The sequence below is a fragment of the Thermobia domestica genome, chromosome 12 (assembly GCF_964235325.1).
Source record: "Thermobia domestica chromosome 12, izTheDome1.hap1.1, whole genome shotgun sequence".
NCBI lineage: Eukaryota > Metazoa > Arthropoda > Insecta > Zygentoma > Lepismatidae > Thermobia > Thermobia domestica.
Window position 1 is genome coordinate 209,077,955 of NC_137465.1, and position 21,087 is coordinate 209,099,041.

At 36.3% G+C, this 21,087-nt stretch overlaps 1 protein-coding gene across 2 annotated transcripts in view; it reads left to right on the forward strand.

Annotated features, from left to right (window-relative positions):
* Positions 1–21,087, forward strand: part of LOC145666999 (putative G-protein coupled receptor No18) — a 624,395-nt gene that overhangs the window by 586,335 nt on the left and 16,973 nt on the right. For both annotated transcript variants that reach the window (XM_081734677.1, XM_081734678.1), the window contains one exon: positions 19,259–19,695. In XM_081734677.1, coding sequence (XP_081590803.1) covers positions 19,259–19,695 — 437 coding nt within the window. The remainder of the gene's footprint in view (positions 1–19,258; positions 19,696–21,087) is intronic.

Genomic DNA, 21,087 nt, shown 5'->3' on the forward strand with positions numbered 1-21,087 from the left:
AGTAAAATATTAGAGACCAAAAACAGAAGCCTTTATTATATAGGTGCTGGCAGGAAAGAGGCGAAGTTTGATTGGTTAATGACAGCGTCAGGCTGTGGCCTCAGTTGTGATTGGCTGGTTAGCAAGCCCTGATTGGTTGTTTTGTATACCACCCACCCAGTCCACCCGCGTCACAATTAACATAATAAAAGCTTCTATTTTTGGTCTCTCATACTTTACCCCGAAGAGAACAATGTTGTTAAATCCTTTCTGTTTCAAGCGTGCCCCTTCTGGCGCGACTATCGATGTGTGTTTACCCGCACCTCCCTCGAAGCAGGAGGGACAATTTGATGTGGCTGAGATCCTTCAATTGTTGGATGCGGAAGCGTTACCACAGTGAAATATTTCACAGACTTCGCTGTGCTCTGTCTTGTTAGCCATCTAAGTAGCCTACGATCTTTACTCGATCTTCACTTAAGACCAAACGACTGAATGACAAATTGCCAAAACAACTGAGGTCATTCACTTCTTTTCATTAAGCAAAGGGGGGGTTCCTCCATTAGAGGGTGGCGGGGGTGGGGCCGAAGTATATTTCGAATATTTTCCGAGGGCATACCTGAGATAGACAAGCTCTAGTTCTTGAAACTTTGGACGACATGGTCAGTGGCGTATTTACGATTTTGTCTCCATGGGCTTTGCCTGAAAATGTGAAAATTCTGCCAATTCCATATATTTACTATAGTAAGTAAGAATTCGGGGTGCTTAAGCCCGGAAGCCCCCCCCCCTTAAATACGCCACTGGACATGGTATTCACCTGGCTGATTGCCCGAGAATAACTACTATGTATTCATCACGACACCAGAAAAACTTCAGTTCTTATTTAAAACTAATTCGTCCGCACTTAAGAGGCTTCATCCCGGCGAAATTAAAATACCGCTAATTTTACAGTAATTATGTGATATCTTCAAATAGATAAAAGATAATTGAAATGCGGAACAAGAGCGCCCTAGACAATATTGTTTTTTATGAGGTACCGTTATCAGAAATCACCTAGTGGCTTTCCGTTTCCAACCGTTTAGAAACGCGAAAATAAATGCCGATTTTCAAAATGGCCAGAAATCGAAAGCAGATAATTGGGTCGTGATAACGATATCTGATGTAAAATGATATTGTCAAGAGTTCTACTGCTTGTTCTACATTTCGATTATCTTTTATCTATTTGAAGATATCACATAATTACTGTAAAATTAGCTGTGTTTTAATTTCGCCGGGATGAAGCCTCATAAGCAGTGTTGCCAGATCTACTGATTTTGCAGGAGATCTCCTGCTTTTTCTACGTTCTACTGATCTACTGTGAAAGAAAATGAAAAGTGAACAATCTCCTGCTTTTTCCCTACTTCAAGAAGTTAAAGAAATATATTATTATTAATATTGAATTTTCATGTTTTTCTTACGTAAAGAGAGGAAATTTCTCTGTATCCATACACAAAGCTCTGTAGAACACATAGTTATGCAGCTTTGATGTATATAATATGAATACAAGGATACAAATGTTTGTCAGCTTCTATATGCATGATGGTTGGCGATCTTTATGACTTACTGTAAGATTTACGGGTACGTGTTGTTTAGATTGGGACTTGGGTTGGAAGCAGGGCAGAAGTGAGCGGCATGTTTTGGGGACGTTGTTTTCCACTTTCAAAAATGTCTATGTTGTCTCCCACTTCCAAAAATTACAGTAAGTAAAGATATTCATGTGGAGACGGTGTGACGTCATGCGTCACCCTACCATTTCAGAACCAGTTTTACCCCTGGTTGGAAGAGTAGGTTAGATCACTTCTCCAGGATCGTCAGCGAAAAATCGTATTATCCCCATCAGGAAGTCGCGATCGAAAAGAGGGATTGCCGCCATCGATGGTGGCAGGCCGCCGGAGGTAGCCGACACCCGTCTGCGGTGGCACAACGATCTACTTGTTCAAAGTTGACGACCTTTTGCTGAGGCGACAAGCGGTCGAAAATCATAAAATAAAATGCCCTTTGCCGATTCTTTGCCAACTGTTGCCGACTGTCAGAGTTGGCAAAACAGTCGGAAAGGCCTCTTTCCGACCCTCTGCCGACTCCTTATGCCGGCCTCTTTTCAACGCCGGTGCATTTAATGCTCATTTTTGGCTGTTTGCCGACTGCTCGGCAAGGCAAATATTCGTCGCGGTCGAAAATAGCGCGGAAAGACGTCGGTGTCCGGCGCCTGCAATCCGACCGCACCATCTGGTCGGCATGAACAAATTGTCCGACTGTAGGCGGCAGGATCCTCATGGAGATGTTATGATTATGTTTAACTGTATCACATTGCTATACTATCGCTAGGTGTATGATATTTTCCCACCCAACTTTGCTTTTTCTAAGTCTTACTTCACACACCTGTATATCAAACATTATTAATATAAAAGGGGGTATGAGGGTTCCCCTATCTCGGAAAGATTACCTAATCATCGAAAAAAAATCCTTATGAAACTTATTTTGAAGTAATTAAAACTCAAATTTATGTTTTCTCTTCGGGGACTGACGCGGCTTTACGTAGACCCTATACTATATCCTATTTTGAAATTAAAGTAATAATGAATTCTGGACCGTTTGTTTTGACCGCTGTCCCCTTAAGAATTGCAAATTGTTTGCTCCCCATGCACAAATGCCGCCAATATTTGTGTCTACTGCTTTTTATGTTCGAATCTCCTGCTTTTCCAACTGATCGATCTGGCAACACTGCTCATAAGAGCATCCATAGTTGTAATCTTGCTTTACTCCGTGTAAAGCAGGAAAATGTTGGAAAAACGAATTTGGAAATTTTGAGAACATTATAAACAAGTTTGCAGCAGTTAAGGCACTTCCTATTATTTTTGTATAGAAAATATGTGATGATAAAACTCAAAGCTAATATCATGTTAAAGATTCTTCGGTCATTTTAATTTTTTAATCTTAGAAAAAAATTTGCAGTAAACTGAACAAAACATTTGGAATGGTAAAATTTTACCATCCATAATCAAGTTAGCAAGGAAGTAGAAAGAAAGTAGAAAGATAATTATGTTTGACAAGGAAGTAGAACGAAAAACACAGAATTGAAATAATATGAATAAAAGGGCGGAATAAGGTCAGGAAAGTAAGAACGCAATATCTGCGTTTGCCTAGGCGCATGTAACGCAGGGCTGGCCCTAAGCAATTTGCCGCCTTTCACCAGGAAGAACACATCTTAAAAACCACGATTTTAAGTATGCTACCCCATCATGATCAACGAAGGGGAGGGAAAGAGTACTCGCACTCAGAAAGGCATAAACATTACAAATACAATCTCGTTCTGACTGATTTTCTTCTTTAAATAATAACTTATTATGTCAACGAAAGAGAGCAAACATATCTGTAGAAGAAACACAGTAATCCTTTCTATAGAATTCAATACCGAGCTCTTCAATCTCAATATATCAGTCTGGAATTCCAGTGCAACTATCTCTTTTATCTTTATTTCTTGATTTTCCTTCTACATCCGTTCATTTAAAAAAAAAAAACTTGTTTTCACTTGCATTGATACGGAACTTGTTTCCACCTAGTTCAATCCATCTGAAGTGGTCCAAAGATGGTGAAAATAGTTGGACCATCTCCGAAAATTATAGAAATTTGAGTGTGATGAACCTTGTGTATGCGAAAATCAATAACACTATTCACGTTGTCGTACGTACAAATGTTCCTGAATGGCGGCCATCTTTGTTGTCGGTGGAGTGTCATTTTTTTTTTACAAGAGTTTACGAAAACTACAGTTGTTCAGAACGTACGAATCAGACGAACACCAAACAAAAACAATTTTTTACATGAGAGCCTCAGGTACACGGAGAATCTTGCTTTTAAATAAATATGCAGGGTTGCAAACCAATACAAGAAAACACCAGAAAAAGTACAAAAAATTACATTTTTAACGAGGCTGTATTTGGAAATGCCATAAAGTTGGGGATTCATAAGTTTTGTGCTGAATACTGTTGCATGTAAAGAGTCTACAGAAATATCCACAGCCCTGATACTACTGGCGCCGTAGATTTATGGGAGTCCGAAAGTTGAAGTTTGTGATTTTGATGTCATGTTTGGGGTGTATTATCTCAGGAGGGCAAAGTGCTATATAAAAAAAAAAAAAAATTGCTTCTTAGGCCACAAAGTAAATATGTCTGTGAATAAACAATTTCAAAAAAATCATGACTGATATTACACGGAGAAAAAAGTGAGGACATGGTAAAAACGCGAAGAAACCACGTGCGTGAAGATAGCCGTAAGTAGTAGGCCCCCGCGTTGGCGCGAATTGACCTTGAACTCATTTTTGTGACGTCATAGGTCAAAGGTCAATGACCGTGGCCCGGGGTCAATGACCTAGGGGTACCTAGGACCACCCCCTCTAAATTTTGGCAGGGGTACCATGGCCCACCCCCTAAATTTTGGCAGGGGTACATAGGACCACCCCCCTTAAATTTTGGAAATTGCCAAATCTAAAAATTTGGTGTGGTAGCCTAGGACCATAGTATGTACCTCTATCAGTATTGGGTGTCTATGTTGTTCCCTTTCATGGGTAAAAAATTTCCAAAAATTCAAATTTCGGGGGTTTTTGACCTAATTTATCCCCTTTGATGATGTATTATTACCCTATATAGTTATATGGGCTATAAAGGGGTTCATTACCTTTCATAAGACATGGGTATATTAATGCACCCCTTGAAAAATTTGGGAGGGGTACCTTGGCCCACCCCTTAAGTTTTGGAAATTGACCAATTTAAACATTGGGTATTATAGTACAGGACCCTAATATGTATTATGATAAATTTGGGTGGTCCACCTCGTTTCCTTCTAGGGGTACAAAATTGCCAAAAATATAAACGTAAGCAATACGTAGTACCACTTTTTTGGTTTTCGACCTAATTTATCTCCTTGGATGAGGTCCTATTACCTTATATAGTTATATGGGCGTATACAGGGGTCCATTATCTATCATAAGACATGGGTACATTGGTGCACCCCTTGAAAAATTTGGGAAGGGTACTTGGCCCACCCCTTAAATTTTGGAAATTGCCAAATCTAAAAATTTGGTGTGGTAGCCTAGGACCATAGTATGTACCTCTATCAGTATTGGGTGTCTATGTCGTTCCCTTTCATGTGTAAAAAAATTGCCAAAAATTCAAATTTCGGGGGTTTTTGACCTAATTTATCCCTTTGATGATGTATTATTACCCTATATAGTTATATGGGCGTATACAGGGGTTCATTACCTTTCATAAGACATGGGTATATTAATGCACCCCTTGAAAAATTTGGGAGGGGCACCTTGGCCCACCCCTTAAATTTTGGAAATTGACCAATTTAAACATTTGGTATTATAGTACTGCACCCTAACATGTATTATGATAAATTTGGGTGGTCCACCTTGTTCCCTTCTAGGGGTACAAATTTGCCAAAATTTTAGTACAACCACGTGTTTGGTATTTTGGCCCAATTTATTTCCTTGGATGAAGTCCTATTACCTTATATGGTTATGTATAGGGGTCTATTCCCTATCATAAGACATAGGTACATTTGTGCACTCCTTTAAAAATTTGGGAGGGGTACTTTGGCCCACCCCTTAAATTTTAGAAATTGCTAATTTTATATATGTGGTATTATAGTACTGGACCCTAACATGTATTATGATAAATTTGGGTGGTCCACCTCGTTTCCTTCTAGGGGTACAAAATTGCCAAAATATAAACGTAAGCAATACGTTATACCGTGTGTTTGGTTTTTGGTCGATTTTATCCCCTTTGATGAGGTGTTATTATCCTATTTAGTTATATGGTCATGTATAGGGGTCCATTACCTTTCATAAGATGTGGGTATATTTGTACACCCCGGGAGGGGTACTTTGGCCCACCCCTTAAACTTTGGAAATTGCCCAATTTAAACATTTGGTATTATAGTACAAGACCCTAATATGTATTATGATAAATTTGGGTGGTCCACCTCGTTCCCTTTTAGGGGTACAAAATTGACAAAATATAAACGTAAGCATTACGTTGTACCACGTGTTTGGTTTTTGACCTAATTTATTCCTTTGGATGTGGTCCTATTACCTTATATGGTAATGTATAGGTGTTCATTCCCTATCATAAGACATAGGTACATTGATGCACCCCGGGAGGGGGTTCGGTATCATAGTACATGACTCAACATGTATTATGATAAATTTGGGTGGTCCACATCGTTCTCTTTTAGGGGTACAAAATTGCTAAAATATAAACATAAGCAACATGTTGTACCATGTGTTTGGTTTTTGGCCCAATTTCTCCCCTTTGATGAGGTTTTATTACCTTATATGGTTATATGGTCATGCATATAGGTTCATTTCCTATCATAAGATATGGGTACATTGATGCATCCTTTAAAAATTTGGGAGGGGTATTTTGGCTCATCCACTCGGTTTTAGAAATTGTTTAATATAAGCATTTGGTATCATAGTACAGGTCTCCAATATGTACCACTATAAATTTGGATGGTCCACATCGTTCCCTTTTCATAGGTAAAGAACTACCAAAAATCAAATTTCGGAGGTTATTGACCCCTATTTAGCATGTTATATGGGTATGTACAGAGGTTTATTACCTTTATATGTTTATGTTCCCTTTTAAATTTGGGAATTATCAAATAACAAAATTCGGTAAACGTTTTCTAGGACCCATTGTAGATGTTGATGTTCCTCTTATGGCCAAATATTCAAAATTTAAATGTTATTGACCGGCTTTATTATTGAATAAGTACAGGATTTATTACTTTTTTCATAAGACACAGGTGTATTTGTGTACCAATCTTAAATTTTGGAAGGGGTACATTTCTTATTGTCGTATCAATAATTGGTAATTGTTCTTAAAATTGGATAGTATCTCATTCATTGGGTAAATCATTATGATCACGTGATCGGTTATTGACCTATGATGGGATTAGGAGTCCAGGACATTGGTACATTGAAACTTTGTAGGATAATTTGATAATGCGTCATTGGTTTTGATTATTCCCGCCAAATATAAACGTAAGCAAGACGTTGTACCACGTGATTGTCCTTGATGAGGTAGTGTACAGGGATTCATTTCCTTTGTTGTGGTACTTCTTAAGTTTGAGTACACACACACTTCTAGAAAACAGTTGGTTCTACTCAGGTAAACAATTGACGGACATTATTGACCTTATTGAACATATAATGATATGAGTAACTCTAAGACTTAGGTATATCAAGAGAAGTATTCTTTAAATTTAGGAATGGTGATAAACAGAATTTTAACATAAGGTGCGAAATTTGAAACAATACATTGAACTTTAGTCACAGCTCATAGTCTAAGATCATTGGTGGTGATTGATTTGACCTTGAGCTTTAGAAATCTGATAGCTAACCTTATTGAATCTTATGACTCATAGACGAAAGGCAATACATGCTACAACAGTTTAAAATTTAATCATAAGGTGATGTAATCTGACACTAGCAAAGTTATTGTTAATGCAATTTGATTGGATGATCACTATCTTTCCTGCAATCTGATTGGTTGATCACTATCTTTCGTGCAATCTGATTGGTTGATGATTTTCAAATCTTTGCTGTATTCAGTTTTAAGTTTTGTTTAACATTTAAAAATCTTGGTTTCGTTCAACATTTTGCACTCACTGATAAATATGATCAAAACCGTTTATTTGTTAATCGAAGAGTTAAAAACCGGATAAAGTTTGACGGTTAACCGTGAAACGTAAAATTTTTAGTTTGAAATTTTTTTGTTTGAAACATTTTGTTTGAAAATTCTTGCTTTCAAATTTTTTGTTTGAAATTTTTTGTTTCAAAATTTTGTTTGACATTTTTTGACAACTTTTGTTTCAAAAATTTTTTGTTTAAAAATTTTTCGTTTGAAATTTTTTAAAAATTTTTCGTTTCAAAATTTTGTTTAAAATTTTTGTTTGAAATTTTTCGTTTCCAAATTTTTTCGTTTGAAATTTTTTGTTTGAAAATTTTTGTTCGAAAATTTTGTTTAAAATTTTTTTTTGAAATTTTTCGTTTAAAATTTTTTTGTTTCGAATTTGGTTTTTCAAAATTTGGTTTGAAATTTTTTTCGTTTGAAAATTTTTGTTTCGAAAGTTTTGTTTGAAATTTTGTTTCAAAGTTTGGTTTGACATTTTTAAAAGTTTGTGCACTCATTAGTAAAGAACCGGAACTGTTTAGAACTAAAACCTCTGGCAACATTGTGGTGCAATAGTACACGTCAGAATATGGGGTTGTACTTGAAATAAAAAAACACAATTCATTGAAATGGATCATTTTATTACACTCCACATACATCCATACCAGATAGTGGTTCTGGATATTGTCGATACAATGTATTTTGAACTTCTTGCACTAGTTTGTCTTTAGCGTATAATTTTAATTCCAATTGAAGTCTTTTAAGGTCTATTGCAATATCAATTGGTGGAAACTCAATGTCCATTTGATCACAAATAAACTGTTTATCAATACAGGTATGCACCCACGAACGATGTTGACAACCATCACAATATCTAGATACATGTTGTACAATATGCATAACACATTTTTCAAAATAGTACTTTTTCAGGAATATACTTGTTTTGTTGCACACTTCCACTGCATGTTTCACACACTGAAATACGCTGATGAATTTGTTCCATTCCGTTTGTGTTAGATACACCATGTTGCGAGGGACATGGAATGTACTCTTTTTACGTAACAGCACCATCTTCTCTTCGAGGACTGTACGCATCACCACTTCATGATTTGAGCCTAATGATTTGACTATGGTCACATTTAGCTCATCATGAAAATAATCGTTCATTTGGTCGATTCGTGCCATTCTTCACAGGTCAGTTGTACACCAAATTGTTCTGCTTTGCCCAATCGAATTACTGGTTCAAATGTTCTAGCACTGATACCAATCATCACATGTTTTGTTTGAAATATATTTATTGGATAATAGCTTGCGAAGATGAACTCTTTATCGTTAGAAGTACACATCTTTCCTCCTGAAAAGCACTTGCTCAAATGATTTCGTGGGATGACACTTTATTTGCTGGTTTATAGTTATTGCTGACGTCATTGGAAAGGAATGTGCTGACGTTTGAATTCATGGTTTCATCACAGTTGCTGACGTCATGCTGACCAACCAAATTCATACAACTATGTCTAATGTGCTGACGTTTGAATCACAATTTCTGACGAATCTGGCTGTGTACTAAATTCAAATTGATGACTTCGACCCAAGAATCCTTTGTAACATAAAGATACAGATCCAGTATTTAAGAAACGCAGCAGTTCTTCTTGTTTTGATGCTTCCATGGGAAAATATCTTGCTGGTAAAATTATATTCTTATCATTTTCAAGCTTCACTACGATTCTTAATCCAAACTTTGTAGGGATCATTTGGCTAGCTAAGATTCTATAAGGCACATTCTGTTGTAAATCAGTAATCTTGGTAAATGATTTCATCACATCACGTGTGTTTAGAAACTGTAGACAAGTAGCCATGATGATGTTATCATGAATACTAACTCGAACGATGATGCAAAACTGATGACGTTGCATCATGTTCAGACGTGTACTATTGCACCACAACGTTGCCAGAGGTTTTTGTTCTAAACAGTTTCGGTTCTTTACTAATGAGTGCACAAACTTTTAAAAATGTCAAACCAAACTTTGAAACAAAATTTTTGAAACGAAAAAAATTCAAACAAAAAATTTCAAACGAAAAAAATTCAAACGAAAAAAATTCAAACAAAAATTTGAAGCAAAAAAAATTTCAAACAAAAAATTTCAAACAAAAAATTTGGAAACGAAAAATTTCAAAAAAAAATTTTAAACAAAATTTTCGAACAAAAATTTTCAAACAAAAAATTTCAAACAAAAAATTTGGAAACGAAAAATTTCAAACAAAAATTTTAAACAAAATTTTGAAACGAAAAATTTTTAAAAATTTCAAACGAAAAATTTTTAAACAAAAAATTTTTGAAACAAAAGTTGTCAAAAAAATGTCAAACAAAATTTTGAAACAAAAAATTTCAAACAAAAAATTTGAAAGCAAGAATTTTCAAACAAAATGTTTCAAACAAAAAAATTTCAAACTAAAAATTTTACGTTTCACGGTTAACCGTCAAACTTTATCCGGTTTTTAACTCTTCGATTAACAAATAAACGGTTTTGATCATATTTATCAGTGAGTGCAAAATGTTGAACGAAACCAAGATTTTTAAATGTTAAACAAAACTTAAAACTGAATACAGCAAAGATTTGAAAATCATCAACCAATCAGATTGCACGAAAGATAGTGATCAACCAATCAGATTGCAGGAAAGATAGTGATCATCCAATCAAATTGCATTAACAATAACTTTGCTAGTGTCAGATTACATCACCTTATGATTAAATTTTAAACTGTTGTAGCATGTATTGCCTTTCGTCTATGAGTCATAAGATTCAATAAGGTTAGCTATCAGATTTCTAAAGCTCAAGGTCAAATCAATCACCACCAATGATCTTAGACTATGAGCTGTGACTAAAGTTCAATGTATTGTTTCAAATTTCGCACCTTATGTTAAAATTCTGTTTATCACCATTCCCAAATTTAAAGAATACTTCTCTTGATATACCTAAGTCTTAGAGTTACTCATATCATTATATGTTCAATAAGGTCAATAATGTCCGTCAATTGTTTACCTGAGTAGAACCAACTGTTTTCTAGAAGTGTGTGTGTACTCAAACTTAAGAAGTACCACAACAAAGGAAATGAATCCCTGTACACTACCTCATCAAGGACAATCACGTGGTACAACGTCTTGCTTACGTTTATATTTGGCGGGAATAATCAAAACCAATGACGCATTATCAAATTATCCTACAAAGTTTCAATGTACCAATGTCCTGGACTCCTAATCCCATCATAGGTCAATAACCGATCACGTGATCATAATGATTTACCCAATGAATGAGATACTATCCAATTTTAAGAACAATTACCAATTATTGATACGACAATAAGAAATGTACCCCTTCCAAAATTTAAGATTGGTACACAAATACACCTGTGTCTTATGAAAAAAGTAATAAATCCTGTGCTTATTCAATAATAAAGCCGGTCAATAACATTTAAATTTTGAATATTTGGCCATAAGAGGAACATCAACATCTACAATGAGTCCTAGAAAACGTTTACCGAATTTTGTTATTTGATAATTCCCAAATTTAAAAGGGAACATAAACATATAAAGGTAATAAACCTCTGTACATACCCATATAACATGCTAAATAGGGGTCAATAACCTCCGAAATTTGATTTTTGGTAGTTCTTTACCTATGAAAAGGGAACGATGTGGACCATCCAAATTTATAGTGGTACATATTGGAGACCTGTACTATGATACCAAATGCTTATATTAAACAATTTCTAAAACCGAGTGGATGAGCCAAAATACCCCTCCCAAATTTTTAAAGGATGCATCAATGTACCCATATCTTATGATAGGAAATGAACCTATATACATGACCATATAACCATATAAGGTAATAAAACCTCATCAAAGGGGAGAAATTGGGCCAAAAACCAAACACATGGTACAACATGTTGCTTATGTTTATATTTTAGCAATTTTGTACCCCTAAAAGAGAACGATGTGGACCACCCAAATTTATCATAATACATGTTGAGTCATGTACTATGATACCGAACCCCCTCCCGGGGTGCATCAATGTACCTATGTCTTATGATAGGGAATGAACACCTATACATTACCATATAAGGTAATAGGACCTCATCCAAAGGAATAAATTAGGTCAAAAACCAAACACGTGGTACAACGTAATGCTTACGTTTATATTTTGTCAATTTTGTACCCCTAAAAGGGAACGAGGTGGACCACCCAAATTTATCATAATACATATTAGGGTCTTGTACTATAATACCAAATGTTTAAATTGGGCAATTTCCAAAGTTTAAGGGGTGGGCGAAAGTACCCCTCCCGGGGTGCACAAATATACCCACATCTTATGAAAGGTAATGGACCCCTATACATGACCATATAACTAAATAGGATAATAACACCTCATCAAAGGGGATAAAATCGACCAAAAACCAAACACACGGTATAACGTATTGCTTACGTTTATATTTTGGCAATTTTGTACCCCTAGAAGGAAACGAGGTGGACCACCCAAATTTATCATAATACATGTTAGGGTCCAGTACTATAATACCACATATATAAAATTAGCAATTTCTAAAATTTAAGGGGTGGGCCAAAGTACCCCTCCCAAATTTTTAAAGGAGTGCACAAATGTACCTATGTCTTATGATAGGGAATAGACCCCTATACATAACCATATAAGGTAATAGGACTTCATCCAAGGAAATAAATTGGGCCAAAATACCAAACACGTGGTTGTACTAAAATTTTGGCAAATTTGTACCCCTAGAAGGGAACAAGGTGGACCACCCAAATTTATCATAATACATGTTAGGGTGCAGTACTATAATACCAAATGTTTAAATTGGTCAATTTCCAAAATTTAAGGGGTGGGCCAAGGTGCCCCTCCCAAATTTTTCAAGGGGTGCACAAATATACCCATATCTTATGAAAGGGAATGGACCCCTATACATGACCATATAACCATATAAGGTAATAACACCTCATCAAAGGGGATAAATTGAGCCGAAAACCAAACACGTGGTATAACGTATTGCTTACGTTTATATTTTTGGCAATTTTGTACCCCTAGAAGGAAATGAGGTGGACCACCCAAATTTATCATAATAGATATTAGGGTCCTGTACTATAATACCCAATGTTTAAATTGGTCAATTTCCAAAATTTAAGGGGTGGGCCAAGGTACCCCTCCCAAATTTTTCAAGGGGTGCATTAATATACCCATGTCTTATGAAAGGTAATGAACCCCTGTATACGCCCATATAACTATATAGGGTAATAATACATCATCAAAGGGATAAATTAGGTCAAAAACCCCCGAAATTTGAATTTTTGGCAATTTTTTTACACATGAAAGGGAACGACATAGACACCCAATACTGATAGAGGTACATACTATTGTCCTAGGCTACCACACCAAATTTTTAGATTTGGCAATTTCCAAAATTTAAGGGGTGGGCCAAGGTACCCTTCCCAAATTTTTCAAGGGGTGCACCAATGTACCCATGTCTTATGATAGATAATGGACCCCTGTATACGCCCATATAACTATATAAGGTAATAGGACCTCATCCAAGGAGATAAATTAGGTCGAAAACCAAAAAAGTGGTACTACGTATTGCTTACGTTTATATTTTTGGCAATTTTGTACCCCTAGAAGGAAACGAGGTGGACCACCCAAATTTATCATAATACATATTAGGGTCCTGTACTATAATACCCAATGTTTAAATTGGTCAATTTCCAAAACTTAAGGGGTGGGCCAAGGTACCCCTCCCAAATTTTTCAAGGGGTGCATTAATATACCCATGTCTTATGAAAGGTAATGAACCCCTTTATAGCCCATATAACTATATAGGGTAATAATACATCATCAAAGGGGATAAATTAGGTCAAAAACCCCCGAAATTTGAATTTTTGGCAATTTTTTACCCATGAAAGGGAACGACATAGACACCCAATACTGATAGAGGTACATACTATGGTCCTAGGCTACCACACCAAATTTTTAGATTTGGCAATTTCCAAAATTTAAGGGGGGTGGTCCTATGTACCCCTGCCAAAATTTAGGGGGTGGGCCATGGTACCCCTGCCAAAATTTAGAGGGGGTGGTCCTAGGTACCCCTAGGTCATTGACCCCGGGCCACGGTCATTGACCTTTGACCTATGACGTCACAAAAATGAGTTCAAGGTCAATTCGCGCCAACGCGGGGGCCTACTACTCCGTAGCCCGGAAAAATTTAAATGTTTGGATATGCTTCATGCTAGATCTCAAAAGCTACAGCAATTAGGCCCGCTTTTGTTTGTGTTCAGTTGTGTAAAAGCTTGCGAATGGCTTTTGTTGCGTCTTTCTAGTTCCATGATCATTGTCACATCTATATGGTAATGGAGTTTGCTCCCCCTTGCACCCACAACACCCATCGTCGAACTGGATCGCGGTATTAAGGCACTTAATATATCAGCAAAGTGTCATTTAAATCCTATCCCAGTTACGGAAGTTAATACAGTATGCTCACAAGATTGCGTTACATCTATTCTAACTATATATGAAACTACACGAACTGACATAAAATAAACGAGTGCTTTCGGTTGACGTGGGAAGTTGAAATTTAGCATAGCTTTCAAATTCTAATCCACATTACCTAAAGTGAATATTTTTAGTTTTTTAAGGGGTCTAAAGAGGAGATGAAGTAATTTCCATGTTATTTAAATGGGTGTTTTGTTGTGATACAAAATATTATCTTTTAGCTAGTTGAAATACGAAAATAACCTTGAAATATGGTAGAATTGTAAGTTTTAGAGGTTCGAGGCCATAGGACGAGCAAATGTGGGGTCTGGCCGCCCCCAGCTACCCAAAGGCTATTTTATCCTATATAACGCAATCTTGTGAACATATTAACTCCCGTAACTGGGATTGGATTTCAATGATACTTTGCTGATACATTAAGTGCCTTAATACCGCGATCCAGTTCGACGATGGGTGTCGTGGGTGCAAGGGGAAGCTGACCCTCTTACGATATAGATGTGACAATGATCAGGACCTGGAAAGATGGAACAAACGCCACTCGCAAGCTTTTGCACAACTGAACACAAACAAAAGCGGGCTTAATTGCTGCATCTTGCGTAACTTTTGAGATATAGCATGAAACGTATCGAAACATTTAAATTTTTCCGAGCTTCGACCATCGTCACGCGCGTGCTTTCTTCGCGTTTTTACCATGTCCTCACTTTTTCCTCCATGTAATATCAGTCATGAATTTTTTGAAATAGTTTATTCACATACAGGATTACTTTGTGGCCTAAGCAGCAATTTTTTAGCACTTTGCCCTCCTGGGATATTACACCCCAAACAGGCATCAAAATCACAAACTTCAAATTTCGGACTCCCATAAATCTATGGTGCTAGTGGTATCATAGCTGTGGATATTTCTGCAGACTCTTTACATGCAGCAGTATTCAGCATAAAACTTATGAACCCCCCACTTTATGCCGATCCAAAATACAGCCCCTTTAAAAATGTAATTTTCTGTAGTTTTTCTAGCTATTTCATGTATTGGTTTGCAACCCTACATATTTATTTAGAAGTAAAATATATATTTTCCATGTTCCTCAGTTTCTCCTGTAAACATTCGTTTTTGTTCGGTATAGCATGATTCGTACGTCCTGAGTAACTGCAGTTTTCGTAAACGCTTGCAAAATCAAAAATTAGAAGTCCACCGACAACAAAGATGGCTGCCATTCAGGAGCCACTTCGTATGGATTGACCCATCTTCAATGATAAGAAACTTGGTTGTGACAAAGACAAGTTTTAGTTTTCATATCGAAACTGTAGTAACTAACTAAATGGAACAGGTGTTCGCTGCTGTTCGAGAATTGAGTTCTTGTATTTGACAACAATCAAGCAATTCATGCTGGAATTTGTTTAACCATTTGCTTCAGCACTGTCCATGTGACCTTAAACTAATGCAACCTAAACATGATTTATGAATGTAGTATTCAAATAGAAGGTTACTTTAGTAAATTTAACTACCATCATCATGAATTATGTTTCCAACAAGAGATATTCATTTTAAATAGTATAGATATAACAGATTTTGCCTCCCCACCAAACTTGCTGGCCCGTACAAATGCACGTGTTGCACATATGGTAGAACCGTGCTTGATGTAACGCTAGATACTCCACTGTTGTCAATGATTGATTATTATGATTATATAGAATTTAACGTTGGTCTTCAGCACCGATACTGTATGAGACGGGACTAAATGCTGTTGAGTTCGGATTCCGAACCAGTACTCGTATCTGTATCCAAGACATGTACTTCTACCGAAACTGGAACTTCGGACAATTATCACAGAAAGCAGGCGCGTTCGACGCGACATAATGATGGTATTTTTCATAATAGTAGATACAGGCAAGGGCTCTTACCGAGCAAGGTACTCAAGTCCAGAAACTCGCCAATTAATAATAGAGTAACCATTTTTAGCGTGTCGTGACAGTGCCACTAGGTGCCGGAAAGAAGTTATGATATCTGAACTAATTAATGATGCAGATCGCTAATACAGAATAAAATTTTCTGTTGCTGGATTGCATTTCTTTTGTACACTCCGCATTTAAAAAATTGCGACAGCTAACGCCGTGCAGCTAGGCCACCCAATATACAAATTCTTATACCATAATCATGTCAGGTAAAGAGACCCCCCTCTCTCTCTCCTCCTTCCTTATCTCCCATACTAAAATTAGCTAACAACATGAGCGCAATTCTAATTTCAAACTACACATGTATTAGTTTCGATTAAATGAAATAACAAAACCGAGACGAAACAACATTCATAAGTTGATGTATGGAGAAACTGAAACACACACAATGAAAAATTGAAACCAATTAATGTCTATTACACAGAGCTTCAGAAATGAGACAGAGAGAGGGAGAGAGAGATTGAGAGGAGATAAGAGAAGAAGGAAACGAAACAGGAGAACAGATAAAAATGTGGAATTCAAACGTAATAAGAAAAGAACCTAAAATTGTAAAGTTCAGTTTCGAGAAATCCAAAAGTAATATAAAAATAACCTTTGTTTTTATGCACTTTTTCCGAACTATTCGAATATATAGAGGATGCTTTAAACAACCTTTAAACGTACTACGGGTGTGAATCCTCGACCCAGTGGTTGTCTATAGCCTAACCAACATCATCCGACTGACACAATGATCCGTTTGAGCTCTAACTTGTGCATTCAATCTGTGCAAATTACGTTATATCCGCAAGAGAGGAAATCAATGCTGGATGTTCGGAACAGATAAATCTTCGGGAAAGACTAAGAAATGGTAGCTTCTTTGGTTATTTGAAAACAAAATTTTATTTATGATAGTTCGACACAAAATTTGTTTCCATCCTATAATTCAATGTGTTTTATTCACGTTGAAATGTGAAACATGCTACATCTATGAGGAACATAAACTTTTCCTTTCGAGCATTTGTAATTTTTCATTACAATACAGCTTGGACTTTTAATATAGAGTATTTCTGATAGAAATTTAGCAGTAAAATAGCACTCTTCAATTTCCTCTTTCTTTCTACCTTTTTTTTTCGTTCCGTTTCGGTTTTTTTGTGCAGTTTGCATTAGTGTTGTGAAATGGAGGATATGACCAACGCTACCTACTGGGCTTATTAGAATGTATTTTGGATCACTACGTCCAATGAACACTACCGAATTTGCAATTGAACTACGCGAAAACAAAGCATGTTTGTTAATCTTTTGACATTATCCTAGATGTGTTTTGGAGATCTACAGTTCTACTGGAAATTGAGGATGCTATCCTTTATGAAAGTGACTTAATGAATGTTTAAAGCATCCTCTATATATTCGAATAATTCTGGAAAATATGTAAAAATAAACGTTATTTCTATATTACTGTTGGATTTCTGGAAACGGAACTTTATAATGTTAGGTTCTTTTCTTACTACGTTTGAATTCGACATTTTTATCTGTTTTTCCCTTTTCGTTTCGCTCTTCTCTCAATCTCTCTCTGCCTCATTTCTGAAGCTCTGTGTAATAGACGTTAATTGGTTTCAATTTTTCATTGTGTGTTTCAGTTTCTCCATATATCAACTTATTAATGTTGTTTCGTCTCGGTTTTGCTATTTCATTTAATCGAAACTAATACATGTGTAGTTTGAAATTAGAATTGTGCTCATGTTGTTAGCCAATTTTAGTATGGGAGAGAAGAATGGAGGAGAGAGAGGGGTATCTTTGCCTGACACGATTATGGGATAATGTGTATATTGGGTGGCCTAACTGCACGGCGTTAGTTGTCGCAATTTTTTTTATGTGGAGTGTATGTTTCTTTATGATTAAAACAAATACAAATGGAAGCCAGAATGGAAGAAAGTAGAAACGCTTTCAAAATTTTAACTAGAAATCAAATCGAAAAACGACCATTAGGAAGATCTATGCGCAAATGAGAAGATAATATTAAGATGGATATTGCAGAAATAGAAATACAAAGTAGAAACTAGATCCAGATGGCTAAGGACAGATTTTTTTTTTTTTTTTTGTGAACCCGGCATTGAACCTCCGGGTTCCATAAGCCATAGAGTTAGTTAGTTAGTGTGCCAAAAATTTTAAGAGGATTGAAAAACGTTGCGGTAGTCACTACAGTAAGTCATTTTCAAATCTAAAGTGTTGTGCTGTTGCACGTGAGGAAGATAAGATAGAAGAAATTTTAGCTATATTAACAATTACTTGTTTTTTTCTAATGCACAAAATGAAAATTGGAAAAAATACAATTGTCTAGTAGTATAAATCAAATACAGAACTATGTGGGTACCCAACAGAACATAGTACGAGAAACCTGCGAAACATAGCTAATAATCTATTTTATCTAATAACTTATTTTATTTCCACATTGTTTCAAGTATTCCAAATATTATGTGTGGGTATTATGATAGTTAGGGAATGTCCTAGCAGTACTGAAAGGAATACTACTATTCAAGAGATCTGCAAAGTCTACTGAGGTCAAAGGAAAGGTGGTTGACCGTTCATACCCATCAGATGGTGTTCGTATTGTGGTATCCACCCAGAGTCGTGTGGACAATTGAGGGAAGTACTTGTCAAAAACAAGTAGCAAGCTCCGGTCTAGAAAGCTTACATTAACGGCAAGGCAAGCGGATATGCTGGTCACACATCCTTCCAAAGGTATGAGTATCAAAAGCCGGCTGTTAGATCCTAAGACTCTAAGGGTTGGTGTGTCAGGACCTTAGTTCGTTAGGTGGCCAGCTATTTGCTAGTCATTTTGTTTTAACGTAAAATTTTCTTTAATGTTGTTTGAAATATTTTACAAAATTCAGCTGGGTAAGCAACACTTTAAGGTGCTTACCCTTAACCCTTCTCCGTTACGGTTATGTGTTTGAATACAGTAGAAGTTAGCATTACATTTAAGATCTATAATTAAAATGTTTATAACATGTATAATAATTTAATTGAATTTGAAATTTTAAAATAAATATACTGAAATATTTCTCAATACTCTTTTCTTTCTTACAGATTCACTAGTCCCAAAAACAATGGTCAAATGCCAGACGGCACAGTTCCGAACCTCGTTCACGAGATGTCTGCTACTCCACCGCACTACACTAACCATATCAACAGGACTCAATCAGTTCGGAAGCACGGAGAGCTGTACCCATCCCCCTGTTGTCACCACAGTGAACTTCAAAGCCGTCCGAGTTTCTACCGAGGCTCCGGATCGTCTTCCAGAAGCGTCCTTGAGACTGTAGCGCTGGACACGAGATTGGATAGAGCTAATGGGACGCGTGTCTCCTCCTTTCGACGGGAAAGCAAAACTGCTCAAACGCTGAGCATTGTGGTTGGAGGGTTCGTCGCCTGTTGGCTTCCATTCTTTGTCACGTACATTTTAGTGCCATTCCTTGGAAATGAGACCAAACATCTTAAGGATGTTCAAACCGTGTTAACATGGTTAGGTAAGTCTTGCCGACATAGCTGACAAGTTAACTTGTTATGGTTGACCATTAATAGGTTTACGTACTTTTTGTTAATACGTTTGGGTAAATCTGGGTAAATATGGTATGTTAGTACGGAAATGGATAGAAGTTGAGTATAGCTGAGTAAATCTTGTTAGTGAAATATGGAAGTAAGGTTGGTAGGTTGGGCAAGTCCTGTTAGTATGGTTGGGATTGAGTAGGTGATGTTAGTGTGGTTGGGTAAATTATGTCAGATTGCTTGGGTAAACATTTTGGTATGGCTTTGAAAATAAGCTTAGTTAGGCTGTATTAGACTGTATACATCATATTAGTATGGTTGGATAAACCATATTAATAAGCTTGTGTAAATTATGTTACATTAGTTAGATAAATACCTTAGTATAGTTATAAAAATGAGCATAGTATGGTTGGATAAATTATGTTAGTGTGGTTCAGTATCATTCTTACCGAATTTTACAACATTATACATATTCTTACTGAATTTGCTATACCAAGAAAGCTAATTGCACTAATAAAGAAGTATGTAGATGGAATCCAAAGTAAAATCCGACTAAAGAAATGCTATTCCACGAATTTTCACATTGAAAAAATAAAATGAAATCTTTAAGTCCCACACTTATGCCGGTTAGGCTAAAGGAGACGGTGATGATGAGAAATGAATGAAATGGTGAATGAAGAAAGTGGGAGGAAACGGGAGAACCCCGAGCACGGTGTTTGTCCACCACAAAGTCCACACGGCGCTAGCTGGGATCGAACCAGGAACCCCAAGCACCGGAGGTGAACGCTCTACCACTGAGCCACCGCACCCCCCAGAATTTTCACGTTGATGCTTTGAAACAAAGAGATGAGTTTTGCCATTATTATACAATTTTATTCTTAAATACGCCATAAGATATATTAAAGATAGCAACCAGGGCCTAGAGCTAAATGATACTCATCAGGATATGGCTTATATTGGTGATGTCAATCGAGTGGAAAATCATTGAGGACAATAGAAAGAAATGCAGACATTTTATTGAACACCTACAAATACATGGATTTAGAAGTAAATGCAGAGAAAACTAAATACGTAGAAATTTGCCATGACTGTAATACTCCAAATTATGGATATGTTAAAATACCAAGTAATACTTTTCACAAAGTGAAACTTTCAAATATCTAGGATCAACATTAACAAAGTAAAACCATATCCACGAAGAAATTAAATGTAGACTAAAAGTAGAGAATTTGTGTTACTATTTAATCCGAACTCTTTCGTCTTCGTAAAGTCTGTATGAAAATGTATGAAAATAAAATCCTGAGACGAATATTCGGGCCCAAGAGGGATCGAAATGGCGGAAACTTTATAACGAGGAACTGTGTAATTAATGC